At 44.2% G+C, this 13,439-nt stretch overlaps 2 protein-coding genes across 13 annotated transcripts in view; one reads left to right on the forward strand and one right to left on the reverse strand.

Moving 5' to 3' along the window:
* LOC138978661 (basement membrane-specific heparan sulfate proteoglycan core protein-like) overlaps positions 1–7,089 on the forward strand; it is a 307,598-nt gene extending 300,509 nt beyond the window's left edge. For all 12 annotated transcript variants that reach the window (XM_070351439.1, XM_070351441.1, XM_070351449.1 and 9 more), the window contains 6 exons: positions 749–920; positions 2,035–2,169; positions 2,928–3,150; positions 3,645–3,728; positions 3,981–4,084; positions 5,106–7,089. In XM_070351439.1, the coding sequence (XP_070207540.1) occupies positions 749–920; positions 2,035–2,169; positions 2,928–3,150; positions 3,645–3,728; positions 3,981–4,084; positions 5,106–5,263 (876 nt within the window). In that variant the 3' untranslated portion in view covers positions 5,264–7,089. The remainder of the gene's footprint in view (positions 1–748; positions 921–2,034; positions 2,170–2,927; positions 3,151–3,644; positions 3,729–3,980; positions 4,085–5,105) is intronic.
* Positions 7,090–8,950: 1,861 nt separating this feature from the next.
* LOC138977847 (glycosyltransferase family 92 protein F13G3.3-like) lies at positions 8,951–12,051 on the reverse strand. Its single transcript, XM_070350455.1, has 4 exons — positions 11,938–12,051; positions 10,885–11,042; positions 9,697–9,909; positions 8,951–9,444 (listed from the first exon to the last, which is right to left on the reverse strand). Exons 1-4 carry the CDS (start codon positions 12,049–12,051, stop codon positions 9,165–9,167), a joined length of 765 nt encoding a protein of 254 aa, XP_070206556.1. The 3' UTR covers positions 8,951–9,164.
* Between the last annotated feature and the right edge of the window lie 1,388 nt (positions 12,052–13,439).

Genomic DNA, 13,439 nt, shown 5'->3' on the forward strand with positions numbered 1-13,439 from the left:
CCAGAAACATATAAATATGTTATATTTGGATTAAAAACAAGCTCTGAAAATTAAAAATATAAAAAATATGATCAAAATTAAATTTCCGAAATCGATTTAAAAACAATTTCATCTTATTCCTTGTCGGTTCCTGATTCCAAAAACATATAGATATGATATGTTTGGATTAAAAACCTGCTCAGAAAGTTAAAACGAAGAGAGGTACAGAAAAGCGTGCTATGCAGCACAGCGAAACCACTACCGCGCTGAACAGGCTCGTCAGTTTCACTCCGTTTTGCACAAGCGGCGGACTACGGCCATTGTGAAAAAATGCAGTGCGTTCAGTTTCATTCTGTGAGTTCCACAGCTTGACTAAATGTAGTAATTTCGCCTTACGCGACTTGTTTCTTCTTCTTCTTCTGCGTTCATGGGCTGAAACTCCCATGTACACTCGTGTTTTTTGTATGACTGGTTTTTTTACGTGTATGACCGTTTTAACCCTGCCATTTAGGCAGCCATACACTGCTTTCGGGGGGTCTACACTTTTAATTCTTTCTTTGAGTGATCTTTGGGTCGACGTTCTAGTAAATGTAACGTTTTGTTTTGTCAATAATAAACATTCCAATTACCTATAGCTACTATTCTTGTTTTTGATTCTGAATTTTACAACGTTAGCACTCTGTCTGTTTATGGATTTTTGACCACCACTGTGTTTGTGTGACCATCACACACTGTATTTGTGTGACCACCACTGTATTTGTGTGACCAGCTGTCGGTGGAGACAGAAGCCATTGACCTGATGGGTGACGCCATTGAGAGCGTCAACATCGCGGACTGCGGTGACCGCAGCCTGTGTGAGCGCGACCCGTGCAAGAACGGCGGTATCTGTCAGGACCTCTCCACCACCGACTACAGGTGTCAGTGCCCGGAGGACTACACTGGTCAGTATTGCACTCTCATTTCATTTTTATTTCATTTTTATTTCATTTCTCTTTCATTACATTTAGTCAAGTTTTGACTAAATGTTTTAACATAGAGGGGGGAATCGAGACAAGGGTCGTGGTGTATGTGTGTGTGTGTGTGTGTGTGTCTGTCTGTCTGTCTGTCTGTCTGTGTGTGTGTGTGTGTAGAGCGATTCAGACTAAACTACTGGGCCGATCTTTATGAAATTTGACATGAGAGTTCCTGGGTATGATATCCCCGGACGTTTTTTTCATTTTTTCGATAAATACCTTTGATGACGTCATATCCGGCTTTTTGTAAAAGTTGAGGCGGCACTGTCACACCCTCATTTTTCCATTAAATTGATTGAAATTTTGGCAAAGCAAGCTTCGACGAAGGCCGGGGTTTGGTATTGCATTTCAGCTTGGTGGCTTAAAAACTAATGAGTGAGTTTGGTCATTAAAAATTGGAAACTTGTTTTTATTTCATTTTTATTTCATCATCCTATCACACGTGCAGTGAGGCTCTTTTCAATTCTGAACTTTTCAGGCCAACGTACAGCATTAACTGCCTGAAATGTTGAACAGTTCAGAAACTTTTAGGTCCAGTTCAACAAATTTACCAAACAAAAAATCTCCTAGCAACATCCGTGACTCAAGTCAGAGTAACCATGTCTTAGCCATGGGACATCTGTTTGACTGAGTGCAGGTCCAGTACCTGTCCAGAATCCCCATCTCGTAAGTCTTCTGTATAGCCATAAGTGTGACAGGGAGAATACGTACTGCATCACTCTTCACAACAGACTCTGCAGAGTTGTATGTCGGCCTAATGACATCTTGAGTGTGGGCTATTTATAGTAGCTCAATATTTCTTGTAGTCAGTCACCGGTTAGACACCTGTCAGTTATAGAGTTCTGTTTGTGTTGAGGTCTGGCTGCTGCTGTCACCTTGTCATCTTGGGAACCTTTGCGTACCCATCGCAGTTTTTGTAGGGCTAAGAAATTAGCTCTAGAATTTAGTGTTTGACTGGCTTTGCCTCCAAGGGTAATTAATTTTATGCTTTTGGCACTCAGTTACATGAGCATGAAGCATACAAAGGATTACTTTTTTTCAGGTCGTAACTGTGAGACTGAGATCGACGAGTGTTTGACTCTCCAGCCCTGTGAGAACGGTGGAACGTGCGACGTTGTTGGGGGAATCTACAGGTGCAGCTGTCCTATTGGTTTCATGGGACGCAACTGCGACACAAGTATAACACACTTCTTCTCTCACTCTATATAATGTTCATTTTTAAAAAAAATAGTATTTGTTTCAGTGGTTTTTTTTGTCTATCATTGAATGATATATGCAAATGACAGGTTGTACTTTTGAGCTGTTTTTAGCTACAGAGTATTTGCAATCACTTACTAATTGTGTATGCATGCTTGCATATAGGGTAAATAAAAGAAATCTTTTGTTCCAAGTTAAGGAGTTGCACTGGTACTGTCTTTGATGATAGATATCTGTAGGTACAAGCCGGGGTAAGAAGGTCAGTGTCTGTAAACTAGGGGAGGCAGTGTTTCCTCTCAGACATCAAAGGAGACCCACGGTCTCATAGATAAAACTCAGTCATTGACCCCGGGGAAGGTCAGTGTCTGTAAACTAGGGCAGGCAGCTGGTCTCAAGGCCAACCAGCAATTACAGTGCACCTGCCTTTGATCTCACCGCACATCTATATAGAGCAATAATATTTCCACTCTGTATTCTTCCTTTGATGTGCGGCTAATACACCAGAAGCGCCGAATGTGATGTTTTTTTTTCTCAATTTTACCTCAAAAGTAGGGGTTGTGCCCCATAAAACAAAGCGCCTTATAGTCCCGAAAATACGGTACTCTACCTCACAATCCTTGAAATAACTTGAAAGCTAGTGACTCGGATGGCCCAACAGTATTATAAGGTAACAAAACGGAACAGAAATGGAAAAGAAACTTACTGAACCATATTCCTTTTGACTCATTTTTTACCCAGGAATCACCATCAAGAAGAGCTTTGAGGTATCGGGCAACGGCTACGTGGAGTTCGAGCGCGCCCTATTGCCTCACCGTCGTCGTCAGGTAGGGGAGAGCATCCTGTTCACCATCACCACCGTGGAGCCCGACGGCCTTGTGTTTTGGCAAGGTCAGCAGGCGGACGGACAGAGCGGCAACGATTACCTGGCTGTGGAGCTGCGCAACGGACTGGTGCATTTCTTGTGAGTGTGCTCTTGTTTCTGCAGCTTACACATTTTTTGATGCAGTGGAAAAAAAAGCATTTTCAGACCCCTCAATTTGAGACCCTGTTTTTTTCTCCAGATTTTCTGTTCATAACCTCTGTAAATTTACACTCATTTTGAGGCTCCCTTCTTTGTAAGAGTCCTGATGCGAGAACACAAACATCACTCTCTCTCTCTCTCTCTCTTTCTATCTCTCACCTACACCGTCGCGATATAACCTTGAACGGTTGAAAACGACGTTAAACACCAAATACAGCAATCTCTCACCTACTGTGTGTGTGTGTGTGTGCGTGCATGTGTGTGTGTGTATGTGCACGTATGCATGCATGCGTGTGTGTATGCGTGCATGTGTGTGTCTGTGACTTTGGGCATACCTTTTTCACAGTCTTAGGTGGGGCAGCAAGGCTTAACGTGGGTGCATTAGAATTGGGCAGTCGAACTCCGATGACTTGACATGTTGTGTACTGTTACAGGTATGAGCTGGGCAGTGGTCCTGCCAACCTGACCTCTTCTGTCCGCGTGGACGATGGCTACCCTCACATCATTGAGGCCACACGGTCAGTCATTATGAGTGTGTGTGTGTGTGTGTGTTTGTCCGTGTGTGTCAGTGTGGGTTCGTCCGTGTGTGTGTGTGTGTCAGTGTGTTTGTCCGTGCGTGTGTGTGTGTGCGTGCGTGTGTGTGTTCGTCCATGTGTGTGGCTCTGGTACTGTATGTTTGTTCTTGTGTCTGTCCATTCATGTATGTTTTTGTTGGACTGAAAATAGTTTCCTGAAGCCTGAAGCCTGATGATCTGTCACTGTGCTTACAGACAAGGTCGTGACGGCAAGCTGAGCGTGGACGGAGGAGAAGAGGTGGAGGGATCGTCCCTGGGTCCCCTGCAGGTGCTCAACGTCCAGGGCAACATCTTCTTTGGTGAGAATCATTACTGAGTACAATGGGCCTCCCCTCCCCCTGCTCCTCCATTTAACCCCCACCACCACCCCCTTTAAGACCTCAATGCTAACTCACACACACACAACCACACACACACACAACCACACACAACCACACACACACACACAACCACACACACACACAACCACACACACAACCACACACAACCACACACACACACACCACACACACAACCACACACACACAACCACACACACACAAACCACACACACACAACCACACACACACACACAACCACACACACACACAACCACACACACACAACCACACACACACAACCACACACCCCTACATGCACACACACACAAAAACACACTCAAACACACACTCAAACACACACACAAACAAACACACCTACACACACACATCTTTTTTGTTCATAACCTCTTTAAATTTACCTCCATTTTCCGACCCCCCACCCCTTGTTATGTATCTTGTTTCTTCACTTTAATACCAATAGCTTGAAGTGCTTGTGAATGTTTTGTATTTAATTGATTTTTTCATAAATCAAACCTTGTTTTGTTTATTTTATATCTGAGATGGAATATAAAATAAGTCTACTCTGTGCATGAAGCAGGCAGGCGGTTGAAGAAGGGATTAGAAGCATTATGGTTGTACTATTGCTGTCAGTGTTTTGTAAACAATATTCTATTCTGGCATTGCTTGCAAGGGAGCTAGGTGTGGGCAAAAACAGTTGTGGCGATTTTTACTGGCTCGTTCCCTTTCTGACAATAGAAGACATCTTTGCTACATACAGTGGTACCTGTGATGTGAGGCCCCTGTGATGAGTGGACACCTCCCATGAAAGGACACCTTCTGGAGTCCCCTTGTCTATTATCTTGACTTAAAAATACCTGTCATGACAGGCCACCTGCAGTGTAGGGGCACTTTTAGCTGGTCCCAAGGGTGTCCTTTCGTCGCAGGTACCACTGTAGTTTTTTTCGTTTTTTTTATCATTGTTTTTTGTTTGTTTTCACAGGCGGTGTACCCGACTTGCAGAGGTACACGGACGGGAAATTTACCAGTAACTTCAACGGTTGTGTGAAAGACATCCAGATTCAGAATGGAGTTGCTGTAGATGTGGGATCCACAGCCATTGGTGGAGCGAACGTCAGACCTTGCCTCGACGCCAAGTAAACATCCCTCCATCATCTTCACACACATACACCTACACGTCAGCACACTACACTACCCGCTCATTCATCGGACGTCGGCATAGGTCTCAGCTGATGTGTGGATTCACAACAACGATATTCTGACACCATAACCTCCCCCCCCCCCCCCCCCCCCCCCATTCTCTTGTGCTTGTCTGCAATTTTTATTGTTGTAAGCGATTGAAGTTTTTTTTTTATCGAGTTTGTACAGTTGTTATGCAAGAGCATTATATATAGTGACCGGAGTTTATTTGTTAAATGCATGCATGTTTTGAGGCAAGATATGCTGCTGATTCGGTTCAGTGACTGCAAATCAGTGTCAGTGTGTGTGCGTGAACCGTGATGCATTAGAGAAATGTATGGCTGGCAATGCTGTACAACAGTACAGAATCGTTGCTGTGTCACGCTTTCTCGTCACCGCTACCTTACATGGTTTGCTTTTGTATTGTTTTGGTAATAGAAGTATTTCATGTTACATATATGCAGTTTATACCAAATAATAGAATTTTATATTGACTTCTTTGATTTATACCAAATTAGGTGCCTAACTGCTGCCAGATGTTTGTATTTTTATGATTGTATTGAAGCTGCTGCAGTTTTTTTTATTGTGGAAGGACTATTTGTATAGATTCTTTACTCCCTTGTTTGGCTTTAAACGCTGAACCTTTGAGTGCCAATCAGCATGCATTACGTGGACTTTAACTTGGGCACAATATGTGTGTAGCAGTCTAGGTGTGGATATTGTTGTAAATCCTGCCTTCCCTAGTTTTTTTTCATAACAGGAAGGTCTGATCAAAAGAATTTTGTTGACAATCATGCCGTTGAGAATTTGTTTATATACACAGAATTTAAAAGGCTACCTCACGACCCGCCTTTTGAATGTAGCTGATCCTTTCGGTATTACGGTGCGTGTAAGATAGAATTCCATGAGGGCAAACAAAGGCCAAGGGCGGATACCTCCATCTTCTGCCGTTGAAATCCATCGACCTCAATTAACTTTGTAGAATGTTGTGCAAGTCTAAAAATTGATCAGGAAGTTTAAGCAGAAACTATAATATTGTAGGGATATAGTCTTGTTTTTTGCCTACAATTGAAAATGTGCCTTGGTATTTATTTTTTTTCCATGCATGTTTTTTTTAATTTTTTACTTACAGAACCTCACTGGAAGTATTGTATGGTAGATAAATACAGTTACGCTCTCATTTATCTGCTTCGTTTATGTACGTATGAAGTTTCCCAGTGTACTTGGTAACCAAATACTCCTTAACTCATGGTGCTACTACTTAGGTCAGTGTGTACCTCATTAGCATATTTAAATTAGTTTTGTGCCCCGCCGACCTGTCCTTTTTATCCCCTACAATCACCAGTGATATTGACTGCTCTTTTTCATCTCATTGTATATTTATTGCATAATACACTTTTCAACATCTTTTTTGTACATTTTTGTTCAGAAGTAGGATACCCAACTTGTTACCGTAATGCATTTATCACTTTAACTGTAACAGACAATGTAGTGAAGTTGTTGTCATATTCTCCTGAAAGTGATAGGATATGACACGAGCGTAGATGGTCCCTTAGTTAGAATTCTAAGCCCTAAGATCTGTTAAGATTTGCTTTGAGTTTTAAATATTGTAGAATGTGTATGCAGTCACTGTGTTTCTAAGTAATTACGTGGACTTTGCGTATATACAGCTCAGGCCTCTTTATACCATCTGAATTCAAGGTCTTATGCATTGTTCGTATCACATGGGAATTTTTTTTACTCTGTGATCTGATTTGAATAATAAATAAACTTTTATAAGAAAAAAATATTGTGTTTGATCTTGTGTGAAGAAGTGTTAAAGAGTGATGATTCAAAGATTGCAACAGTGTACACGTGATTTTATTTATGCAGTTTAAGGGAAAACATCATGCATGACTGTTATATATCAGAGACGTTTGTTTTCCTTTGTTGTTTAATTTATGCCCACTAAAATGTTGCACCCTACAGGTGAACTGCATGTTATGCTGTCAGACATCAAACACAGATCCTCCAATATTGACAAGTTACATGCACATTGTCGTCGTCCTGGAATTTTGGCGTAACTTGATTCTTGGCGATGTTAATGTTTTTGTGCTTTAGATTAAGTAAATCATTCTCAATGAAAAGCATTCTCAAAAACATGATGGACAATTCATGCCTGAACATTCATTTATCTTGCTGTCCATACCAGGAACAAATATAAACACTAATTCATGATAAAAATACGATCAGATTTGCATGGCTTTCTGCTGAAAAGCTGTCTAATATGAGTTAGGCAAAAATTCCATGACGACGTCTACATTCTTTACTTCCATTAAAGTGATATGTCACTGACCACAACCCTGCACGAAGAAAGAGGTGATGTATACTTTCACCACCAATATGGTACACATACAATCACACATACACACACATATGCAAGAACATTTGAAGGCTGCGTTTGAGTTCCTTCGTCTCATGACTTCAGTTTGATGACTGAGTAAGTATAGGCTTAGACTGACACAACGCTGGCAAAGACACAGACACACACAGAGGCACACACACACACAGTAACCCACCCAGTCACACACACACACAGTAACCCACCCAGTCACACAAACACACACACATACACAGAGTAACCCACACACACATACAGTAACCCCCCCAGTCACACACACATACACAGAGTACCCCCCCACACACACACAGTAACCCACCCAGTCACACACGCACACACATGACACATACACAGAGTAACCCACCCAGTCACACACACACAAACACAGTAACCCACCCAGTCACACACACACACACACATACACACAGTAACCCACACACACACAGTAACCCACCCATGCAGTCACACACACACACACGGCCTGGATCTAGGGTGGGTTGGGATGATCCAGGGTTTCAACTGTCAAAATTACTCTTTTTAAACGCTAAATTTCAACAGCAAGGCCCGCGAGACCCGCCCCCGCCATCAGCAACGTTAACTGTACCCCCAATCAGCAACGTGAACAGTATCCCTGCCTCGTTTAGGAACCCCGCTGAAAAATTCTTCACACACATACATACATACGTACATACATACATCCATATATACACACACATACACGCATGGGCGCGCTAACACACACACACACACACACACACACACGTATACACACGCATACACACACATACATACACACGCACACACACACACACACACGTACGCACACATTTACTATTCTCCACGGACATACACACACGCACACACACTGACAGACACACACACACACGTACACACACATACACATATACATACACACACACATACACCCCCCCACACACACACACACACACGGCCTGGATCTAGGGTGGGTTGGGATGATCCAGGGTTTCAACTGTCAAAATTACTCTTTTTAAACGCTAAATTTCAACAGCAAGGCCCGCGAGACCCGCCCCCGCCATCAGCAACGTTAACTGTACCCCCAATCAGCAACGTGAACAGTATCCCTGCCTCGTTTAGGAACCCCGCTGAAAAATTCTTCACACACATACATACATACGTACATACATACATCCATATATACACACACATACACGCATGGGCGCGCTAACACACACACACACACACACACACACACGTATACACACACATACACACACACGCATACACACACATACATACACACGCACACACACACGCACACACACACACGTACGCACACATTTACTATTCTCCACGGACATACACACACGCACACACACTGACAGACACACACACACACGTACACACCCACACATATACATACACACACACATACACCCCCCCACACACACACACACACACACACATTCCACAATCTCTTTCACATCATTTTCACGCGAAGCGTCAGATATTGAAATCGGGCCCCAAAGCGCCCAGATCGTTTAGAACAGTCTTGACTCTCCTCACAATAGACGCAGCAAAGTTGACAAGGTATGGATCGGGGAGGAACCCAAGTGCCTTGGGTCTGTGCTCCTTATTGAGCGAACCAGGTAAACCAGTGCGGTAGTGTTGAAGCAGTCCCTGATGTGAGGGCAGAGGACATTCCTGGTAGTCTCCGCGAAACTTGCTGGTGAAGTGCACGTGCAGCAGTTGTATGCGAGACGGGATCACTGCCAGTTTGGATCTGAAAGTAGGATGAAGGAGAGATACAACGCTGAGGTGGGGGCTGTCATTCGACTGGTAGACCCAAAAAATCTACTACAGCAGAGCCCCTTTTAATACCTTCAGTAATTTGGAAAACTTAATAGAGGTCATAAACAGAAAGTCTTAGAAAACAGGGTCGCACGCACACACACACACACACACACACACACACACACACACACACACACACACACACACACACACACACACACACACACACACACACACACACCGTGCCCGAGGTGGCCAGATCTCATTCAGTCTTTCCTGGCGCAGTAACACCGTCATGTTGTGGTGACGTATAAAGCCGATGTCGGGCAGAGCGCTGGCGTCATATTTGCTGTGCGGGTTGATGTCGTAGAACGTGTTGAGGAACTGTAGCGAGCCACACTGTGGCTTCTCGGAAAACTGTGACGTCAGCAAGGGCAGAAGATGACCGGTGGACCTAAAGAGCAACAGAGATAAGGACCTATGAAAACATTCGGTGCAGGGCTGGATTTTTTGTGGGGGTGGGGGGTGGGGGTGGGGTCTTCTTCTTCTTCTTGATCACCATTTACACTCGGATTCCAGCTCTGGCGATGAAGCTGACGGTCTTCTGCAGAGCCTCCACGGGTCCATACAGCTTGTCTTGGAGGGGCGTCGGCCTGGGCCAAGTCTCACTTCTCAGTTGTTGGAGGTTCCTGCAATCCTGTAAAGGGGGGTAGGGGTGATCCTGGGTTCTGGAAGCCCCTCCCCCCCGGCCCCTTGACCGGTACATGTACCTTTTTCTGTAAGGAGAGACCCAAAATATCCCTTTGAAATCCTAAATTTCAACAGCATCTGGGGAGCAACGCACCTCCAGAGTCAAACCCTCTGCCTGACGAGTCCCTGTATCCCTGTATCATTTTGGTAGCCCCTCCCTCTCATGGAGTAGGTCCAGTCCTGAGGTGCAAGCTCATTGTTCAGACTTCGACGTCAGGGATATTATAACCACTCCTGACGATGAATTGGTGGCTTGCATTGAGACTCTCTCTCTCTCTGTCTCTGTCTCTCTCCCTCTCTGTCAGTCTCTCTCTCTCTCTGTCTCTCTCTCTCTCTGTCTGTCTGCCTCTCTCTCTCTCCCTCCCCTCTCTCTCTGTCTCTCTGTCTGTCTGTCTGTCTGTCTGTCTGTCTGTCTCTCTCTCTCTCTCTCTCTCTCTCTCTCTCTCTCTCTCTCTCTCTCTCTCAAAAAGTCTCTCCGTCTGTATGTGTGAGCCCGGCAGAGGGAGAGTGATCTCGGTTAGACTTGAACAGAAGAGAATCCAGACACAGACAGAAAAAGAAAAAAAGAATTCCTACGTAGGCACTACAATGACAACGCTGCAAACTCCGAATTAATGTTCAGCTCAACATACAACACAAAAACGGCCAGACCTCCGTACACACAGACTTTGAGACTTGCCTGGGAACGAAGATCTCGTCAGCATCTCCGAACAGAAGATACCTTGAAGTGCGCGTGTGTCTGTAGAGGCAGTCATGTACCGCCGTCTTCTGATGAAAGTACACGCCATCGCCCATTTGTGGAGGGTACTGCCAGTCCTGCACTTCCGCCACGCCCACCTGCTCATGAATATTTAAATCCGAAGCAGATAGACGGCCAATGTTTCAAAATCAAGAATACTATCAAGATGGTGAGAAATGTTAAATATATAGTCATCATTTGGAATCACAAATGCACTAATTCCCAGATTGTACCATCGTTGCAACGCCAGACGCCAACCTATATGACTAAATACTAAAGATTTCTCGCCATCTTGAGATAAAAAATAAAACAAACATTTAAAACTTATTTTTCTGTTAAAAGACATATAAAAGTGCCTTCCTTTTTGCAGGCATCATCACGCAAACCAGCATAGATCCGTCAAAGTAAAAAAATGCCCAGGCTTTTACATGTAATATGAGCATCCTAGCTTCTACTTGGAACCCAAAATCACGTCTGACTAGTCCTGCTTTCCGTGCACTGTGGCAATATGTTGCTGTATCAAAATCACGTCTGACTAGTCCTGCTTTCCGTGCACAGTGGCAATATGTTGCTGTACATGTAATAAATTCGAAAGCGACACCTATGTCAATCCTTCTGCAAAATGAATGCAGGAAAAAATGTGACTGACTCAGTACCGACATCAGCCAGGCTCTTGATTTCTGGTATGTGTCCAAGCGGAGTGGTGCTTTTATCCTATGACAGATACTGGCCACATCTCAGGTGTTATACTTACCACAGGCACTCGTCACGAGCGGGTCGGGATCAAAATGGGCGGGGCCTGTGCGCTCTCAAGACAACTACTATTGGTATAAACCATAAGAAAAGACGACCGTCCATCACAAGTGACATCCAAGACATAGGTCCCGCCCACCTCGTGACGAGTGCCTGTGATACTTACGGAAAGAACGTATCATTTATCGGGGGTGTGGATGACAGAACTAGCTCAGAACTTCAGAGGATTATGCTACATACCTGTTTATAATACTCCAACGCGGCCAGAACGGAGTGGGATACTGAATGCACGTAGAAGACGAAGTGTTCCACGCCAAACATACGACTTGTCTCCACCTGTTGAATCAGCTGCATGACGTCACTGTAGTCATGGAAACACGGGTAGCACTGGGTAATATTCCATCTCAGCTTCCAGCCTTTATCCTTAAGGCTATTGTCAACGTCATTTTCCCTTGGTTGAACTTTTTCTGTTGTTTTTTGAGTGGCTCTGCTGCTGGAAGGAATGGCTTGTAAGCTTGACGCGCGAAACCTGTTTTCGGAAACGTCATTATCTCCGTACTGCAAGCGGTGAATAGTAGTGACGTAGTTCGTGTAGCTGGTGACGTCATATTTCAGAGTGACGTCATACTTGATGACGGAAATTGCGTAGGGTCTTTGATTGCTTGCTGGTAGGGGGCACTTAACGTATGCCTTGTTATATCTGAAATACAGGTTTTGAAATAGAGTACCTTAATGATGTTGCTAGGCAAGTCAATCAATGCGTTAGTAAGCAACATTTGAAGTCTAAAAGTGTCAGTGGTGAAAAACAAATGGGGGGGGGGGGGGGGGGGGGGGGCGGGAGAGCGAGAGAGAGAGAGAGAGAGAGAGAGGGAGGGAGAGAGAGAGAGAGAGGGAGTGAGAGAGAGAAAGAGAGAGAGAGAGAGAGCGAGACAGAGAAAGAGAGAGAGAGAGAGAGAGAGAGAGAGAGAGAGAGAGAGAGGGGTGGTGGTGTATGGCTTTGAACTTACCTCAATTTTTCACGTAAGAAGCTGGCACCGACACCCCTTGAGTGACCAACATATCTTAGAACGCTTTTCTGCAGATCAAAATACAAACACACCACTTGAAAACTTATTGTTTTCATGTAGATTGACAGCAACAAACGTACGAAAGGCACTCTGTCCACATCATCGTAATAAGCAGCATAAACAAACATTTTGGGATTTTTCATGTCCAGCGGCACCCACTTCCCTCTTGGGCTAAAATTCACATTTTTGGGAAACCGATTGGCTTTGTTTCCGAGACTGATTCGTTTGTGGTCTTGGTTCGATTTCCGGAAGAACTTTTCCACGTCTGTGAAAATGTGGCGTCTAGAATCTTCTGCTGGGTTTAGATGTGCTTGCACGCCGAGTTTTGTTTCACGTAGATTTTTTTGCATAATCTGCTGTTCTGTGGTTTGGATTGAGGTAGAAAGATCACCGGTTCTCCATGTTTCTTCGTTTTTTCCCAATTCTGCATGTTTTTGATGAGATGCTGTGTTGCTTGATGACGGCGTTGAAAACTCATCGTTGTTATTCAGAAGTGAGTGAACATCTTCCACAAAGCCTGAATCGTTCAGCAATGGGCGATGAGCTTCCACAAAACGAGTATCTGGAATGTGCCTGTATCTGAGCGCACGTTTTATTACATTGTCAACTTGCAGCGAAGCATCTGCTGATCTTCTTTCGAGAAACCTGTTTCTTCTTATGACCATGGCAGCAGTT

Source organism: Littorina saxatilis, linkage group LG10 (genome assembly GCF_037325665.1).
Source record: "Littorina saxatilis isolate snail1 linkage group LG10, US_GU_Lsax_2.0, whole genome shotgun sequence".
NCBI lineage: Eukaryota > Metazoa > Mollusca > Gastropoda > Littorinimorpha > Littorinidae > Littorina > Littorina saxatilis.

What these genes read in the sequence shown, in the direction of transcription:
- LOC138977847 (XM_070350455.1), bottom strand. Translation starts at nt 12,051, where the DNA reads ATGCAGCTGATTCAACAGGTGGAGACAAGTCGTATGTTTGGCGTGGAA. An exon ending in GACGAGATCTTCGTTCCCAG is followed by an intron (nt 9,910 to 10,884) that starts GCAAGTCTCAAA and finishes GTTGCTCTTTAG; the next exon opens with GTCCACCGGTCATCTTCTGC. An exon ending in ATCTGGCCACCTCGGGCACG is followed by an intron (nt 9,445 to 9,696) that starts GTGTGTGTGTGT and finishes TCCTACTTTCAG; the next exon opens with ATCCAAACTGGCAGTGATCC.